Source organism: Anastrepha ludens, chromosome X (genome assembly GCF_028408465.1).
Source record: "Anastrepha ludens isolate Willacy chromosome X, idAnaLude1.1, whole genome shotgun sequence".
NCBI lineage: Eukaryota > Metazoa > Arthropoda > Insecta > Diptera > Tephritidae > Anastrepha > Anastrepha ludens.
In genome coordinates, this window is record NC_071503.1 from 13,161,737 (window position 1) to 13,181,989 (window position 20,253).

The following is a 20,253-nucleotide window of genomic DNA, read 5'->3' on the forward strand; positions in this document are numbered from 1 at the left end:
CGCTTATTAGACTATTTATTTCTTCCTTGTTCAAAAGGTTGCTGTTCACTACGCCTGCTTTGGCCATTTGACATGCCCGTACGGGTTCACTGACGTCATCCTTGAGAATCATCAATTTGTGCTGAATCTCCTGTGGAACCTCAGCCTGGCGGGTACGTCCCAGGATGTCATTCGTAGTCGTTGTAATACCATTCACAACCTGTAATAACTCTCCAGTTTTTTTGAAAATTTCAGAGTTTACCTTATACTGTTGGTTATTGTTGACTATTAATTCATTTTGGCTTCGCAGGACTTCATCCCAGTCTAAAGCATCAGGTGAGCCAGCAATCCACTTCCAAGCTGACCAAATCCAGTTAATTGAACGCTTCGGTCTTTTGGCTGCAGGTCCCTTTAGGTCTTCAAGTTGATTTCGAACTTTTTGTAACTGATAGTTAAGGACTTCTGTGATTGAATTGGTCCCTTTCATGCTGGCAGTTTGGTATTGTAACCGATTTACAATTTTCTCGTAGCGCATTAAGTCGATGATGTGAACCAGTTTGAAGTGTCCATTGATTATCCAGCGGTATCCATCACGGACAGTTAGAATAGGTGAATCTACGTTGAATACGACATATGCTTGTGCGGTTGCACAGAGGCAGATTCTACAAATTGAATTACAGAGTATCATCTTAATTCTAATATTTTTTCGAAAATAGCTTAAATAGGATATCGTACACAGTTTTCTGTTTTATATATTGAGCATAGCCTACAACACTAATATTTTCCTTAAATAAATTTTACATGTTTTTTTGAAATTACGACAAGGAGAAAATTAAATGTACATATCGCTTAAACAAAATGTAATTGAATTTAATTATAGTTACTTGAAATTTACTGGAGTTATACAGTTATTAAATTCAAAAATATGTTTTCCATTCAATGACAATTCAACTTAGTAATAAGAGCTTAAATTTCTAATACTATTACTAGTGAGTGGAGTCCGGGAGGATAAGGGTTATCGGAAATCCGTGAGGACCCAGAAGTGGTGTTAACAGTGGAATTTACTGACAGTTAGTTTTTTAGTTATAATTGATTTTGTTAGAAAATATTAGTAAGTTGCTTTTGTTTTTGTTTTTTTTTTTTGCTTGCTTCTAATGAAACTAAAATTTTGCCATGGTTTTTGCTCATTGAACCCTTAAAGGTTTATGCTTATATACAAGCGAAGTTTGCTTGTACTGTTGAGAATTAGACTTTCTCTTATTTTTTGTTTTGGTATTTAACCTTTTATTTCATTATTTCGTGATTTGCATTGCGACACAGGCGTAAACCCAGCTGAAGGAAGGCCCGTGTTAATCCCTTTTAGCCATAAGCGTTTATAATTGCAAATGGCCTACTCATGGCACGAGTAGCTTCACGACAATTAAAGCCAATAGTCCCAAGGAGGAATTGAACCACTTCGATTGATATCGCCTCGACCGCCGAGAAAACTGGAGTTGAACCAATGCGACAGATCGAATACAAAATTTAATTTGTACCCAGGCCACTGGGGCTTAGGGAGCTATGCATAAGTTTTCTTTGCCTCTTGACCAATGCTAATTTCATATTGTTTAGGCAATACCTTTACTTGTTAGACATTTTTTATGTCTGTTTTGTGGAACTTTTTTCCACTTTCTGTGACAATAGTTACATTTCTGTTTTCGGCTATAGCCTCTTTCTTGTAAAGCGGCTTTTGTTTGCTTTTTATTTGCTTGTTGGCGATGAACAATTCATCACCGCTGTCAAAATTGCGAGGGGGCGACCGAGTTTTATTAGTTCTTGCATTCCTGCTTTCTTGTTCGTGCAGTAAAAGAGCCTTTATGACCTCATTAGTTCGTTCCCTAAAATTTGCCAATCCTTGATAATTTATCCTAGCAGTCCTGTTGAGAAAAACATCAGCGGGCTTTCGTTTTATTACTGAATGTACTGTATTATTATATCTGTCTACAGTTATAGCAACGCGCTCTTCAGGTGTTAGTCTAGGGAGCTCAACGCGGAGGCAGCGATATATTTCAATCAAAGTAGAGTGTAATCTCTCCACCTGACCGTTGGCTTCACTTCGTTGCGTCGGCGTTTGGTATATTTCTATTCCTAGAGACCTGATGTAGTTTAGCACAAGCGGGGTTAAGAAGCCGCGCTCGTTGTCCATGACCAGAGCCCGTGGCACTGTAAAGTAATGTAACGCAACAGTTAGTTTCAATCGCAAATGGATGGAAGATTTGTTTTGGATCGGAAAAAGTTTAACAAATTTAGTAAACTTGTCGATACAACTCAAGTACTTTTGCTTTTCTATTTCAAAGATGTCAATATGAAGGATTTCACAGGGATAATTCGGGATAGGAGTTGGCTGTATATATGGTTTTGAAGGATGCCTATCGTACTTGTTCAACTTACATGTGTCACACTGACGAACATATTCCCTAATCTGTTTAGACATAGCTGGGAAGTAAAATTTTTCAAGAATTTGTTCCCTATTCTCACGAGCGTTCCGATGCGCGCGCTTGTGCTGCTGTTCTATTATATTGAAAATCCTGTCTGCTATCGTTACGCCTTCTACCATGCGCTGTGTGATCCTTACTTTGTACCTACTAAAATTATCAACGTATGCAGCTTGCAAATAACGAAGATCATCCTCTGGAATTTTAATGCCATTTATGACATTTGGGTTGAGGTATTTCCTGAGGGCAGGTAACAGAGCTTCCACATTCAACAGTGGCATAGAAACAAAATATCTTCTGTATCCTTTATGAGGCTCCTCTGTGCACTCGCAACTCGCCCCCCGCCTGAAGATTAATTTGTTTCTAAATACGTTTATTGGAACCTCAACGTGTGGTATGAGGTGTGAACTATCTTGTTCGGCGGAATGCATCGTAACTTCCAATGCAGTATCTGTATCGGATGGTGAGCCAGCTACGGTACATGGCGCTTGAGCGACGATTGAGTCTGTGAGTGCGTTCACTTCCGTCTTAAGACGGGAGAGTGCATCAGCGACCACATTCGTCCTTCCTGGCTTATAAATCAACTCGCAATTGTACTCCTCTATCCGTGCTTTCCACCGCTTAAGTTTCGCGTTGTAATTGCGATTGCTCATAGAAAAGGTCAGCGGTTGATGATCTGTGTATATCTTTATTTTTTTTGAGCCGTACAAATAAGACCTCAAACTATCAAGTGCCCACACTATGGCAAGCATTTCCTTTTCGTTCGTGGCATAATTTTCCTCGGCCTTGTTAAGCGAACGGGATATATACGCGATTGGTTTGTCCTTCCCTATATCCCCCTGTGACAGAACTGCCCCGATTGCGTAATTCGAAGCGTCAGTTGTCAGATTGAAGGGTTTTTCAAAATCAGGGAAAGCGAGGACATCAGCTGATGTCAGTAGTCCCTTTAAATCTGCAAAGGCCTGTAAGGCTTCACAATCAAGTTGTATTTCTACCTTTTTCGATGCATTACCACTGATTTGCGCATTTTCTCCACGCGTAAGGTTCGTCAAAGGCTTTGCTATCTTTGTGTAGTCCCGAATAAATTTGCGGTAGTAAGACGTCATACCGAGAAAGCTTTTAAGGTCCTTTAGATTTTCCGGAGGCAAGATTGAATTCATTGTTTCAACCTTTTTTGGGTCAGGGCGCACACCTTCGGGTGTAATAACATAGCCGGGGAACTCAACCTCAGTTTCGAGGAAACACGTCTTCTCCAAGTTGACCTTTAAGTTAGCTTCAAGCAATCTTGAAAATACTTTCTCCACATTTTGTAGGTGATCATCGGTGTCCTTCCCGAATACAATTATATCGTCGATGTACACATAGCAAATTTTGCCAATGTACTGTTTGAGCACATCGTCGATCATTCGTTGGAAAATTGCGGGGGCATTTTTTAACCCGAATGGAAGTCGCAGGAATTCGTATTTACCATTCATGGTGGAGAAAGCGGTCTTGGGAATATCAGAGCCCTTCATGGGTATCTGATGGAAACCGGACGTTAAGTCAATGGTTGTGAAATACTTGGATTGGCCTAGACTACAAAGTGTTGCATTTATATCCGGAATAGGGTAGGTATCAGCGATAGTGACTGCATTCAATCTTTTATAGTCTATTACCATGCGATATTGTTTTTCCCCATCGGGCTTGGGCTTTTTCGGGACCACCCAAATTGGAGAGTTATAGGGACTTTTACCTGTCTATCCACTTCCTCCCTCATAGACGAAGGATAAGGATAGCTTTTGCTATAGATTGGGTCGGTTGTCGATGTCCTTATCTCTGCGCGGACGCTGGTATCTATCAATTCATTACCATTTATAGGTAAGAATAGTTCGCTAAATTTTTTGATAATTCCCTTCACTCTTTCTTCAGTTTCCGGTGCAAGGTTTTTGGAAATTGCGTAATTAACCTCACTGGATACCCGAGCGTGCAGAGGTATTTTATATTTACCAACCATTAGAAGGTTCTTCTTCCTATCGACAACCGCACCAATATCCTTGAGCGTATCGTCCCCAATAATTCCGTCAAACGTCTGCAACCCAGGCAGGACAAAAAATGTCACATCGGCAGTAAGGCCAATGTCACTGAAAAATTTTAATAATACCCTCCCCTTTATATCTACACAGCCACCTGCTGATCTTACACTAAAGGTTTTATGGACTGGTTTTTCATGCTTAGCTATCGTTGGTTTAATAAAGTTTTTATTCGCCCCAGTGTCAATTAGAAAGTCTAGGACGCGGCCGTCTGGAAGTTTGTACTTTAAGTATGGTACGCTAGATGGCCGCTGGACAGAAAATCCTCTTCTTCGACGGCAGCGCAGTCATCATCTTCCTCCTCCACAGCATCCGTCGTAACATGGTAGGGCCTCTGTTGCTTTCGGGGAAAGTTTTCGGATTTAGCACTGCGTTTGAATGGATTTGGTCTATTTATATAATTAACTCGTTTGCTTTGCACGGATAGGTCTACGTCCATCTTCTCAACCGGTGGCTGTGAAGTGGATGGTTGATCCTTGTTTGGGGTAACCTGGCGATCATATTTGTCGAAGTGTGTTCGGCGATCTTGAGGACGCCAAGTTGTCCTCGGTGGAATAGGAGGTGTTCTGTCGGCCTTAAAACCATGCAACCGGCTAGGAATGGTATTCACCGGTGCAACAATGTGATTATTTGAACGTGCACTGTGAATTGTAAAGTTCCTGAAATTCGTGTTTTGGATTTCAAGACATGCCGAATATGCCTCTGGCAGAGTTTTAGGACGTTGAATAAGGAGCATTTTGGCAAGCTCTCCGTTCAGTCCACGTATAAATACGTCCATGGCACGGTTCCTATATGTGTCAATTAAAACTTTCGTTGTTTCTTCAGAGTAAGATTCAGTTTTTATTTTATTGATGATTAATGAGAATTGGTGGTTCACGGCTGCATAAAATTCATCTAGCCGTGAATCCTTCTGAGACAATTGGTGGAGTTGATACTCCAAAGTGCGGATGTCGCGTTTATCCGCATAATGGAGTGATAAGCACTCCTTGATAGCAATCCAATTCGTATCAAATATGTTGTACGATATCAGGGCAGCATCGGCTGCCCCGCGTACTTTCTGTCGAATATGTTGAAGTATGGCCCGATAAATTGGCTTATTTCTTACTACTTTAAAATCATTAAGAATGCTCTCGACAGAGTGCACCCACGAGACGTATTGGACAGGATTCCCGTCGAATGCCTGCAATTCTTTTACGGAGTCTGGAAGTCTAGAAATATCCCTTAGATCAGCCTCCGTAGCCGGAGCTCGAGGTTCCACCTCTGGTTCGCGAACACCACTATCACTTCTTCCAGATTCCAGGAGAGTGAGCCGGGATCTTAAGGAATCTAGGGAAGAGATCCGCCTCTCCATACTCCCAACTTGTTCGAGGAGCGCATTGACGGCTCCCGTCAAGTTTGTTACTGTGGTCTGAAAGGACTCCATACCTGAGTGGGAAAAGAGGAGAAAAAAAATAGACAAGTTTTTATAAGCTTACAAGGCTGCTAGGAGCATATGTTCCACGTTCTTTGCTTATTCTTCCTTTCGTGGCCGTGGTTCTTCACTAATCACGTTTGTAGTTTTCTGAATTTTCGGTATGCGTTTTTATCTAACTGATAGCTTTTTACAATTTTCCGTAACTGTTTTACGATTCAATTTTTTTATTTAATTAATCACGTTTTATTGCTTTCTTTAGCTGTTTTTCACTTTCCAATTTTTGGTTAGACTTTTTTAATCCTTTTTTCCACTGTTCACCTCTGAAATAAAAATATGCTGACACTGCGGCACGTGTAGCGCGCAGCCGTGGGAGCGTCGCTGTAAATGCGACTGCAGCGTGTTAACTTTGATAGTGGTTGTTTTGTTAATTTACTTTTGACGTTAAATACATTTCTAACTCTTTCTGTTCGGCTGTATGAGTACTTGTTTTTTGTGTAAATAACAAGCGACTCATTAGCGCGCTTTCCATTTTCGTTGGTAATATTTTGCTAATTATAGAGAGTACTCTCACATTCAGCATTTATACCACAAAGTTCAACAAGTCAGATCATTAATAGTCACTGTCACTATACTCCGTTTGCGTAATTTACTTTACTATTTCACTAAACACGTGTGTTCGCGCACACAGTCGACAGGATACTGTTCCTTTAAAAGGTAATAATGAAATATGACTTCCCGCAAATGCTGTTTCTTCGGGACGATAAAAAAGGATCTTTAAGCTTCAAATGAATGTCAACTACTGCGATGCAGGTTTCAAATATACACCTTCAAATCGCTAGTATATTACTAGAGCGAACACAAAAATAGTATCAGCAGCGGCACCTTCTTTACGAGGGTGGAAATTTCTTCCCATACCCAATACTTCACTTTTATCTCTGGATACGTATATATTCTCGAATAAAATGGAATAGTACAATGTTTTTTGTCTATACGATGTTTTATTTGATTATTAAAGGTCAAATTGTCATTTTCATTTTAGAAAACTGTCAATATTTTCTTAGAATGGTTAAAATTTTTTTTGTCGACGTCGTTTAAATATGATAGTTTATGCTTACGCTTTTGCAGGAGTTATATTACGTTTCCACCAAAAGCAAACACCGTGTTTGCAGGAGTTGTGTTTGGGAGAACTGTCAACTGTTTCCACCGAAAGTTTGGGAGAAACTGTGTTTGAACTGTCTTTTGTTGACATTGTGAAATAAGAATTATAAAAATTGATAAAATTATAAAATGGTGCATAAAATTCAATTTGTTATGTTGATTTTATCATTTTATTTCAAAATAATTGATAGTGAGTTGGTCACATATTATTTAAAAAAAAGGTTAAGGGAAAATAAAATAATTTTAAGCGTTGCTGCCAATTTAATGCGTTCGCAAAGTGTATGGTCTTTGGTATGGTAAACAGATGTATGATACATTATTTGTGTATAATGTACATGTATATTTTAGGAACATTCCAGTACCTTTTGGGAAGTAGACTGCCAGAGTAATGGGGACAAGTTTTTCAAAAATAATTTCCGAATGGAAAGATCCTGCTTTGAAAAATTGTGCAGCAAACTTGAAAAAATAGCCAAAAGAAAAACGAACTATCGAAACCCGATTTCACTAAAAAAGCGCGTGGCAATTGCTCTGTATGCACTAGGATCTTCTAGTGAATACAGATCAATTGGACATTTGTTTGGAGTAGGCAAAGCAACTGTTTGCAAAATACTCATCGAGTTTTGCAATGAAGTTGGGACATCTTTGGCTCCAATATATTTGAAAAATTTTCCACTGACAAGGGCGCAAATTGAGAATGGAGTCGCAGATTTTAATGCAATGGGCTATCCACAATGTATTGGAGCAATAGGTAGGTTTATAAGTAATGCGATAAAAATAACGTTTAATCAAAAGCATCTTTATTATACAGATGGATGTCATATTGAAATTCATCCAAGAAAGGAAGAAGCCATTGATTACTACAACTACAAAGGGTGGTATTCCGTAGTACTATTGGCTTTGGTAGACGCAAAATATAGATTTGTTTATATACATTGCGGCAGTCCTGGAAGATGCAACGACTCCGGAATTTTTGAAAAATCATCGCTAAAGCGCGAGTTGCAAAGTTGTGCACGTCTTGATGAATTGAGCTTGCTGTATGGATCCACAAAAATACCAGTCCATATTATAGGGGACTCTGCTTTTCGTCTCTCTCAGCATTTAATGAAGCCATATCCTACAAAGAGTCCAATTGGTTTAAATCTGAAAAACAACTTTTCACCAGAACAATAAAATTTGTAATACATAATTTTATAAAATAACATTTTATTCATTTTTGATTTCTTTATTGAAAATAATTTGTTTATATCGTTAATCTGGAAAAAGCGAATTTAATTATGCATAGACTCATGGATACGAACTTTAAATCAGACGGCAGACTATTATCCTTTTAAATTTGGTGTTCATCTGGTTGCCCGATTGGCCACTTGATAATGCTTCCACTCTTATGATACAATTTTCTAGAATTCGTGATCTGAGCATCCATTGACAGTGTATGAACCATATTGTAAAAAAAATCGCCACAACTGCTCGTACACATATGTAGCGTATAAAAATAATTACTCTTATTTTCATATTAATTAGCTTTTTTCATTTTTACTCATTATTAATGTCTTATTTTATTATGTTTATTCTTTTGGTTCCATTTCTTCCATATGAAATTATGTCATTCCTAAATGGTTAGCAAACAATAATTATGCTTTTATGTCTAGAATGAAACATAAAAATTGTCGCTTCTTATTGCTCGTTACATGACATACCATACCATATATCTCTTCATTTATTGTATAATCATTTGGCTTTTGAAGAATGCCACAATCTCTGTGCAAAGCGCAATGGTATGCCCATTTTAAGCAGCTGTGAGTGGCCATTCAATTTGAGATTTGGTCTGTAATGTAACACTGCCTCCCAGCAAATTTCACTTAATAATGGTATGGTCATCCACATTTTATAAAGGTCATTGCACCGTCGTATACGTTTTTCATCATATTCAATACCACCGAATATGTACATACAACCATTTTGACTGTGCGCTGCGGCATGGAAGTACAAAGCTTTTGGTAGAGAGGCTGTTTTTATATTATAAGTGTCCATTGCTTAGTAGTAAAATTTAATCTCCATATATCTGAAAAATATACTTGATCGGCCTGCAAATGGAAAAGGGATATCCAACTTCAAATATAATTTAATAATACTAAATTTAATTATTACGCACCTGCAAGCCTCCCGTAATGAATGCTTCGACCTCACCATTCGATTTCGTGTGCTGTACGCAGGAAAAGCACTTTCGTGGGTTTGGATATCCAGAATTTTGTCGCTCGATTGTTAGATTTGTTTGTGATGTTCGATCGGGTAATGTGACGAAATATTCCCATCGGTTTGTAATTAAATTAAATGCAGGGATGCGTTGTAAATCATACACTAAATTCGATGTACCACCACCCAGCACATATATGTATTGCCCATCGTAGACAACTTCGTGACGATAACGACCCTCTGGATCTTCGCGTATATCTGGACGACAGATATATACGCATTCCCACACTCGTGTGCGCAAATTTAAGCGATGCACTTCACAAGAGTAATCATAGCCAGTTGTTCCCCCAACCATATATAAATAATGTTCGTGTAAAACTATTCCCGGCCCATATTGCGGAATTGGCGCATCACCAGTAGCCTCTATTCGCTCAACACTCGGTTTTTTACCTGTTGTTTGATATATATAACAATCGTTTGAGCAAGATTCACCAAATGGATAGCCGGTGCGTCAATCAAATGTCATATTGACAAATTGCAATCATTGTTGCCATGTTTCGATAAGAATGCAATAATAAATGAGGAAAATGAGCAACATTGCCACCACTTAATAATTAAATTAGACGCAAACCCAACAAAACACGCTTTGAAAAGTGGGTTTAGGTATGGAGTTGTGTTTTAATTTTGTATGGGATTTGACAGGTGTTTTGTTTCGTGTTTGCGCTAAAAACACGATAGCGGCAGAGAACACGATAGCGGCTGCGGTGGAAACTTAGTATTATTACCTTTATTTGAATTCGTAAAGATTTATACTATATATCCTTTTTAACTTCAGTTCATATAAAACTCTTTGTAAAAAAAGAAAGTACTACGGCATTGTTAGTTTTTAACGTTCTAATGAGGTAATCAATTTTTCAATTAAATTATTATTATCAATTTTTCAATATAAATTATTCCAAGTGACATTTCCTAAAAGTCCGTCAAAGTTCTTATTAATATTGCATTGAAAAATTTGGAATGCGCCATTTTCATCTCTAAATTTTTTATAGTTGGTACTCATATAGGGAAGCTGCTTACTCCCATATCCAAAAAAATTATTTGTTTTATGGCGCCTGCTGCGATTAGAGTTCCTACTTTGGCCTGAGAGCATGCAATTTTGATCAGTTTGCTCATTGTATTGCCTGTTGCAGTGCTGGTAGTAATTGCCACTATCAGTATTCCCTGCATTGTAATTTCTTTTGTTGTAAGTATTTGTTTCGTCCCTGTCCTGTCTAGATTTTCCTTGAACATTTTTAAAGCTATCCTGTTGATTTCGTCAGTCGTGTAAATTCCATCGGTATGCATTAGGTTTCTGTTTCATAACCGATTTACTAATAGCGTAACGTTGTAGAGATATTTTTCGATGGTACCAATCACTTTTAACATTTTTAAGTTATCAATTAAATTGATTTATTTTTCACCAAAGTTATTTTTTTAGTTCCTTTCAATTCCTCCAAGTTTCGCGGATTTGTGTACCAATGCAAAACTTGTCGCCTACACAAATTGTGTTTATGTAATCGAACAAAACCTTTTGATTGTTGGCGGCAGAATATTTCTTACTTATGTGAAAAAATAGCAACGGCAGGTGACTAATAGATGTGTGCCAGACGTTTCAGCTTGTCATTGGCGGCTCAATATTCCACCACAAGGAAATCCATAAATACGAGGTGTGTTCAAAAATTTAGGAGAATTTTAATTTTTCTCAAAAAATATTTATTTATTCATCAATTTCTATTTTATCTCCTTCCTCGGACATAATGCACTTGTGCCAGCGCTTTTTCCAACCCTGTAAGCAGTTGAGACGTGCACTTTTTGGTATGTCCTTGAGCTCTTTCAGCGATTCGGTTATTATCTCTTCAATCGTCGCAAAACGCCATTCTTTCATGGGTATCTTAAACCCTGGGAACAGGAAAACGTCACAGGGGGCTAAATTTGATGAAAACGGTGCCTGAGGCAGGATACGAGTTTGTTTTTGGCCAAATAATCTCTCCCAAGCAGAGATGATGTATTCGATGCCATAACCATATATCCATGATTCATCACCAGTTTTGACCCTCTTAAACGAGCCTGGATCATCGTTGACGTCTTTCAACAATTCCTGAGCGATGCTCATGCGTCGCTGTTTTTGGTCAAAATTCAGCATGATTTAATGCCCAACATTTAATTTTATTGCATTGCATGAGACAACTTCTCTCTTCTGTAATTGTGATTCGAAGATTCTCCATATCAATTTTCTCCACTTTCTCAAGATTTTCATCGGTTGTTGATGTGCTAGGGTGCCCAGAGGGAGCCCGTCATTCTCACCTTCTCAACCTAATATGAAAAGCTTGTACCGCTTGTAAACATTCACAAAATTTTATGAAAAATTTGTGTGATCCATTGTTTCGATAGCAGAAAATCGCCGAACACGCAAAACACTTGGTTTATGTATGTCTCTCACAAACAAACTAAACATGCTATATTGCTAAAACCATGAGCATATAGTTACATGATCACCCTATATACGTATATACTTATTCCTATATTGTACCTACTCTTAATTCTAACTTAATCTTACTCTTATATAATATTTAATTACTTATGCTAACACTTATTTAAACCAACAACTGCTTTACATACTTTCTCACACTCTACACCCACACGCTTACTCACGCACTCAACATACACACAACAACATACTCTCATTTTGACTTACTATATATTTAATTATTGTCAGGCTTTAAGCTAGTGGGTTGTTTTTTAATAAAGTTCTTTGACACAAGAAGACGTTTTACTTCTTTTCTATATCTTCGAGACGAGTGTACCAATATTAAAAAAAATAAAAAATAATAAATAAAAATAACAATTTAAAGTCGAATGTGCATAGCCCACGAAATTTGAAAATTCTCCTTATTCTTTGAACACAACTCGTACTCCTGGACTTCACCCAGTGGAACGACTCTTAACTAAATATACGATATTGCGGAATAGACGGGGAATCAACATAAACAGTGACAAGCTCCCTTCGGTCAGCCCACAGAGAGGCGGAGAAGCAAGAAGAGCCAGAAACGATAAGAGAGAGTTCGTTGAAGATCTTGCTAGAGATGTCGAAGCGGTAGCAGGAGCACCCAATATGAGAAAGATGTACCACATAGTTGGCCGCCTAACCAACCAGCAGAATTGTAGTAACCAACCGATCAGATATCAACACAGGAACGACTACGTACCGAAAGCCAGGTTGCGAAGACACCCCATCTGACATAAACCTAGGAAGAGTATAATGGGAGTGACCGTCAATACATCACATTTTGCATTGAAATGGAAAACCAACGTGTGCGTGATAACCGAAATAAAAGTACACGCAAATGGACCATAAACAAGCTATACCCAGCGACGCTCCTTGCAACTATTGACGAAAATAAAACGACGATCTGTACGAATAGTACAGCAAAAACTCTAGTCAAGATAGCAATGCGATGCATTACGATAGGTTGTAACGCATCTATGCCTAAAATAGATAAGAGCAAAAAACAGAAATGCTGTATACTGGTGGGCACATGAGATCGCAAAACTTAGAGATATGTGGATCCATAAGCGTAGAAAGTATACTAGAGCCAGAAGATTGGGCCCGGCAATAACGGAAAAGACAAATGGGAAGAGCTAAGAAACGATCTAAACAATAACCCATGGGGGTTGGGCAACAAAATCGTTATGAAAAAGCTAGGAGCTAAATCCCCTGCTGCTGATATGGAAACCGAAGTGGTAAGCAAAATAGTCGACACACTCTTCCCATCACACTGTGCTGAGAGAGAAGAACTCGACTATGTAGCAACGGAACCTGTCCCATTCACATAAGAAGAACTAACGGATGCTGCAAAAGCAATGAACTGCAATAAAGCGCCCGGACTTGATCGCATAGTTGCGGAAATATTGAAACTATTGCCAATCGAACGCCCTCTTTTGCTACTAAACATGTACAACGCATGCCTAAACGAAGGAATTGTTCCATAAATATGGAAAAAACAAAAACTAGTACTAATCAGTAAGGGAAAGGGAGACCCAACATTAGACCGCTTTGTATGCTAGATAACGCAGGAAAACTCTTTCTGAAAATGACAAAGCATAGGCTTAACTAGAAAACATTGGCGGCCTGTCTGATAGGCAGGATGGTTTCAGAAGTGGCAGATCTACCTTAGGAGCCATCCAAGATGTTAAAGCTAGCGTAGAACATGCCCAGGTGGAGAATCGATATTCCAAACTCTTATTATTACTAGCCACACTGGAGTTTAAAAATGCTTTCAACAGTTTAAGTTGGGACGACGTAATTGAAGCCTTAAAGGTAAAATTCAAGATCCCGAAATTCCGAATCTATTGAAGATTATTCGTAGCTGTCTAAGCATTCGCGTGCTCTTTTACGAAACGCGAGAAGGATGTAAGACAAAAGAAATAGCAGGAGGAGCCATGGATCAACACTCGGGCCCGAACTTTGGAATATAAGCTACGATGAATAGAGATGGGATATGCAGAAGACATTGCAGCTGTAATAATCGCTCGAAACACTAACGAAAGCAAAAGGAAGTTAAATTAGGTGATAACCCGAGATCAGACATGGCTATAAGACCATGGATTAAAGCTGGCCACACAGAAAACAGAGCTTATCCTTCTAACCAACAGCCGTACCCCATTAGCAGTAGATATACAAGTACTCGATACCACTTTATCGACAAAAAGAGTAGTCAAATACCTAGGAGTACAATTAGACACAAGGCCAACTTACTGGGCGCACATAAATGATGCTGTCACAAGAGCTGCCAAAGTAAGCGGCATGATTCGACGACGGCATTATTCAAAGTCATTAATATATTATCCTACCTATCAAAACCTACAAAAATCAATATAGATGCTTTCCATTTCAATTCAACCGGGCTATTCGGGACATGTTCTTCGATTTCGATGTTACTCAAATATGTTGCTCTCTGGTCAAATTAATGAGACACGTATTTTTTTGTTCGCTCGACAAATTTTTTTTCCAAGATTTATCGGCAATTTTGTTCTTCGGCTCAAAATCGATTTTTTTTTTCATTATATAAGAATTTTTTGTTTTTTAAATGCTCATAACTTAGTCAAAAATGAACCGATTTTAATGATTCTGGGTTCAAATGATCGTCATTACAGTTCGAGTCCGAGTATTGATCCATTGGCCGCACCTACTGTTATTTCTTTAGTCTTACATCCTTCTCGCGTTTCGTAAAAGAGCACGCGAATGCTTAGACAGCTACGAATAATCTTCAATAGATTCGGAATTTCGGGATCTTGAATTTTACTTTTAAGGGAGGGGTCTAGGGTTTGAGCATTTTTTTTAATGAATTTTTGAGACTTTGCTTTAGAGATATGAATAGTGAAAATGTATTTAAACTTTTTGTACATTATAAAGCATCATTTCAACAATATTGCACTAAATTTTTGTAAGAAAATATCGGGAAATAAGCCGGTGAGGTAACTTTTCCGAAAACGCCTTTTCCAAAAGGTGATTTGCGGTGACTATCGTATCGTATCACCTGAAATAAAAAAAACAGAATTATTTGGTTAAATTATCACCAAAACCTCCCCCCCACTGGCTCCGATTTTTTTTTTTTCATTTTTACGTTGCCAGCGCGTTTTTGAAGCAAAAAGTGCGATTTTCACTGATTTTTTCGCTGTATAAGTGGAAACCGCCCTTAATGTAAAACAAAAAAGGGAAAAATCTCTCAGTTGGGGGGAGGTATTTTATATATAGAAGTTGTATACCAAATTTGAAAAGGATCGGTTAAATATTGTTGAAGTTCTAATAGTCACGGACTTTGAAAAAGTGGTTTCGAGAAAAACGCGTTTGAAAAAAACGCTCCGCTCCAAACGCTCGCAGCTGTCGCAGAGGAGTGGGGACAAAAACGTCTATAACTCCAAAAGTTTTGCTCCGATTGAGCTGAAATTTTGGGACAATATTTTTGAGATGATTTACTATAAGAAAAAGCTATTTCCAAAAAATCGATTTTTTGAAAGTCAACCCCTAGACCCCTCCCTTAAGGCTTCAAATACGTCTTCCCAACTTAAACTGTTGAAAGCATTTTTAAACTCCAGTGTGGCTAGTAATAATAAGAGTTTGGAATATCGATTCTCCGCCTGGGCATGTTCTACGCTAGCTATAACATCTTGAATGGCTCCTAAGGTAGATCTGCCATTTCTAAAATCATGCTGCGGCATGTTAAGTTAGCTCATGGCAGGCCTTATACGGATGCGAAATATGAGCAGATTCGCTAAGAGTGCAATGACGGCGGAAAACTCTGCAATCTGTGCAACGCATCTGCATTCGTCATACAGAACAGTATCTGATGCAGCGGTTTTAGGTATCAGCGGAACCATTCCTATAGATATTCTAGCACAAGAGCGCAAATCTCACACAGTTTTTGTCGTGACATGGGTCCTTTCGCAAATATTTGTAGCGAATGGAGAAAGTTAGCCTACCAAACTGCATGCATGGGGATATTGAGTATGATGAAGCGGAGCACACCTTCTTTAATGCGAGAGGTGCAACAAAAAGAGAACAGGTCTGCAACGAGCTATTGGTGTATTTACACCTGAAGAAAGTATAGAGAAAGTGATGGAAACGAAGAAAAATGGAATGGCATCGCAAATTTCCTTTATATAGTATATGTATATAATTGGCGCGTACACCTTTTTTGGGTGCTTGGCCGAACTGCTCCTTCTATTTGTGGTGTGCGACTTGATGTTGTTCCACAAATAGAGGGACCTACAGTTTCAATCCGACTCCGAACGGCACATATTTTTTATGAAGAGCTTTTTCGTGGCAGAAATACACTCATAGATTGCCATTGCCTGCTTAGGGACGACCGCTATTAGAAAAAAAGTGCCGTGAAAACTATACTATTGGAGAATACTAAACGATTGACGAGTAACTATGTAAATGTAGCTTCCGGATGTACATTGCAAAGAAGCCAGCAAAATATGGACTCAAAATGGTAATGATATGTGATTGCGGTACAAACTACATACCTGATTGATGATATGCCGTATTGGGGAAAGGATCAAACAAAACCACCTTTCCACTTGGTGAGTACTACGTAAAAGAGTTGACTAAAACTGTACATGGTTCAAATAGAAACGTTACAATGGATAACTGGTTAAGTTCGATTTCTGTTACTAAATCACTGTTATGCGAACCATATAAGCTGACAATGGTTGGAACTCTACGATCTAATAAGCGAGAGATTCCGAGCGAAATGAAAAATATAAAAAGTCGTAATTGTAATACGTCAATGTTTTGCTATGCTATGAACTGACACTTCTATCACTCACTCGTAAGCCGAAGCCGAGTAAAGTAATATATTTATTATCATCCTGTAATGAGGAAGGAGCAGTAAACCCCAAATCGAACAAATCCTACATGATCGAACTGTACAAAAAAACAAAAACAGACGTTGATACTTTTGACCAAATGTGTAGTGTCATGAGCTATTCACGCAACGCAAACCGATGGCCAAAGTGTAAATTTTTTGGCACATCGAACATGTCTTTTATAAATAACCACATTATTTATTCACACAACGTATTTCAAACAAATAAAACACCTCTTAGTCGTCCTGCTTTTATGAAAAAATGGCATTCTGCCCTTATTCAAAGTCACTTGACAAACAAACTTGAAGCACCAGACGTAGACGATACGTCGTTGCGATCTAATATGGAAAATGTTATTTCTTATGATGAAAATACCGCAGCTACTAATCGCCAAAAAAATTTAACAAAAAAAAAAAAGATTTGCGCAATTTGTCCCCCTGCTAAGCGACAGATGATGAAATCATTTTGTGCAAAATGTAAGAAAAGTCTTAGAATATATATAAATAAGGCTATGTGAGTTTGTTTTATAGGTTTTAATAGGTAGGATAATATATTAATGACTTTGAGTAATGCCGTCGTCGAATCATGCCGCTTACTTTGACAGTTCTTGTGACAGCATCATTTATGTGCGCCCAGTAAGTTGGCCTTGTGTGTCTAATTGTACTCCTAGGTATTTGACTACTCTTTTTGTCGATAAAGTGGTATCGAGTACTTGTATACCTACTGCTAATGGGGTACGGCTGTTGGTTACAAGGTTAAACTCTGTTTTCTGTGTGGCCAGCTTTAATCCATGGTCTTATAGCCATGTCTGATCTCGGGTTATCACCTAATTTAACTTCCTTTTGCTTTCGTTAGTGTTTCGAGGGATTATTACAGCTGCAATGTCTTCTGCATATCCCACTAAATGCACATCCTCAGGCATCTCTCTTCGACGGATTTCATCGTAGCTTATATTCCAAAGTTCGGGTCCGAGTATTGATCCATAGGCCGCACCTACTGTTATTTCTTTACTCTTGCATCCAGATCTGCCACTTCTAAAACCATCCTGCCTGTCAGACAGGCCGCCAATGTTCTCTAGTTAAGCCTATGCTTTGTCATTTTCTGAAAGAGTTTTCCTGCGTTATCTAGCATACAAAGCGGTCTAATGTTGGGTCTCCCTTTCCCTTACTGATTAGTACTAGTTTTTGTTTTTTCCATATTTATGGAACAATTCCTTCGTTTAGGCATGCGTTGTACATGTTTTGTAGCAAAAGAGGGCGTTCGATTGGCAATAGTTTCAATATTTCCGCAACTATGCGATCAAGTCCGGGCGCTTTATTGCAGTTCATTGCTTTTGCAGCATCCGTTAGTTCTTCTTATGTGAATGGGACAGGTTCCGTTGCTACATAGTCGAGTTCTTCTCTCTCAGCACAGTGTGATGGGAAGAGTGTGTCGACTATTTTGCTTACCACTTCGGTTTCCATATCAGCAGCAGGGGATTTAGCTCCTAGCTTTTTCATAACGATTTTGTTGCCCAACCCCCATGGGTTATTGTTTAGATCGTTTCTTAGCTCTTCCCATTTGTCTTTTCCGTTATTGCCGGGCCCAATCTTCTGGCTCTAGTATACTTTCTACGCTTATGGATCCACATATCTCTAAGTTTTGCGATCTCATGTGCCCACCAGTATACAGCATTTCTGTTTTTTGCTCTTATCTATTTTAGGCATAGATGCGTTACAACCTATCGTAATGCATCGCATTGCTATCTTGACTAGAGTTTTTGCTGTACTATTCGTACAGATCGTCGTTTTATTTTCGTCAATAGTTGCAAGGAGCGTCGCTGGGTATAGCTTGTTTATGGTCCATTTGCGTGTACTTTTATTTCGGTTATCACGCACACGTTGGTTTTCCATTTCAATGCAAAATGTGATGTATTGATGGTCACTCCCATTATACTCTTCCTAGGTTTATGTCAGATGGGGTGTCTTCGCAACCTGGCTTTCGGTACGTAGTCGTTCCTGTGTTGATATCTGATCGGTTGGTTACTACAATTCTGCTGGTTGGTTAGGCGGCCAACTATGTGGTACATCTTTCTCATATTGGGTGCTCCTGCTACCGCTTCGACATCTCTAGCAAGATCTTCAACGAACTCTCTCTTATCGTTTCTGGCTCTTCTTGCTTCTCCGCCTCTCTGTGGGCTGACCGAAGGGAGCTTGTCACTGTTTATGTTGATTCCCCGTCTATTCCGCAATATCGTATATTTAGTTAAGAGTCGTTCCACTGGGTGAAGTCCAGGAGTACGAGTTGTGTTCAAAGAATAAGGAGAATTTTCAAATTTCGTGGGCTATGCACATTCGACTTTAAATTGTTATTTTTATTTATTATTTTTTATTTTTTTTAATATTGGTACACTCGTCTCGAAGATATAGAAAAGAAGTAAAACGTCTTCTTGTGTCAAAGAACTTTATTAAAAAACAACCCACTAGCTTAAAGCCTGACAATAATTAAATATATAGTAAGTCAAAATGAGAGTATGTTGTTGTGTGTATGTTGAGTGCGTGAGTAAGCGTGTGGGTGTAGAGTGTGAGAAAGTATGTAAAGCAGTTGTTGGTTTAAATAAGTGTTAGCATAAGTAATTAAATATTATATAAGAGTAAGATTAAGTTAGAATTAAGAGTAGGTACAATATAGGAATAAGTATATACGTATATAGGGTGATCATGTAACTATATGCTCATGGTTTTAGCAATATAGCATGTTTAGTTTGTTTGTGAGAGACATACATAAACCAAGTGTTTTGCGTGTTCGGCGATTTTCTGCTATCGAAACAATGGATCACACAAATTTTTCATAAAATTTTGTGAATGTTTACAAGCGGTACAAGCTTTTCATATTAGGTTGAGAAGGTGAGAATGACGGGCTCCCTCTGGGCACCCTAGCACATCAACAACCGATGAAAATCTTGAGAAAGTGGAGAAAATTGATATGGAGAATCTTCGAATCACAATTACAGAAGAGAGAAGTTGTCTCATGCAATGCAATAAAATTAAATGTTGGGCATTAAATCATGCTGAATTTTGACCAAAAACAGCGACGCATGAGCATCGCTCAGGAATTGTTGAAAGACGTCAACGATGATCCAGGCTCGTTTAAGAGGGTCAAAACTGGTGATGAATCATGGATATATGGTTATGGCATCGAATACATCATCTCTGCTTGGGAGAGATTATTTGGCCAAAAACAAACTCGTATCCTGCCTCAGGCACCGTTTTCATCAAATTTAGCCCCCTGTGACGTTTTCCTGTTCCCAGGGTTTAAGATACCCATGAAAGAATGGCGTTTTGCGACGATTGAAGAGATAATAACCGAATCGCTGAAAGAGCTCAAGGACATACCAAAAAGTGCACGTCTCAACTGCTTACAGGGTTGGAAAAAGCGCTGGCACAAGTGCATTATGTCCGAGGAAGGAGATAAAATAGAAATTGATGAATAAATAAATATTTTTTGAGAAAAATTAAAATTCTCCTAAATTTTTGAACACACCTCGTATTTATGGGTTTCCTTGTGGTGGAATATT

At 38.5% G+C, this 20,253-nt stretch overlaps 1 protein-coding gene and 1 pseudogene across 2 annotated transcripts; one reads left to right on the forward strand and one right to left on the reverse strand.

Annotated features, from left to right (window-relative positions):
• Window positions 1–7,312: 7,312 nt before the first annotated feature.
• Window positions 7,313–8,312, forward strand: LOC128869531 (uncharacterized). Of its 2 annotated transcripts, XM_054112096.1 has the most exons (3): window positions 7,313–7,385; window positions 7,443–7,842; window positions 7,903–8,312. In XM_054112096.1, exons 1-3 carry the CDS (start codon window positions 7,359–7,361, stop codon window positions 8,262–8,264), a joined length of 789 nt encoding a protein of 262 aa, XP_053968071.1. In that variant the 5' UTR covers window positions 7,313–7,358; the 3' UTR covers window positions 8,265–8,312. The 2 variants fall into 2 exon arrangements, with proteins under 2 accessions (XP_053968071.1, XP_053968070.1); XM_054112095.1 differs by having other exon boundaries at window positions 7,443–8,312.
• A 161-nt stretch (window positions 8,313–8,473) lies between these two features.
• LOC128869752 (kelch domain-containing protein 10 homolog) lies at window positions 8,474–14,148 on the reverse strand (annotated as a pseudogene).
• Window positions 14,149–20,253: the final 6,105 nt, after the last annotated feature.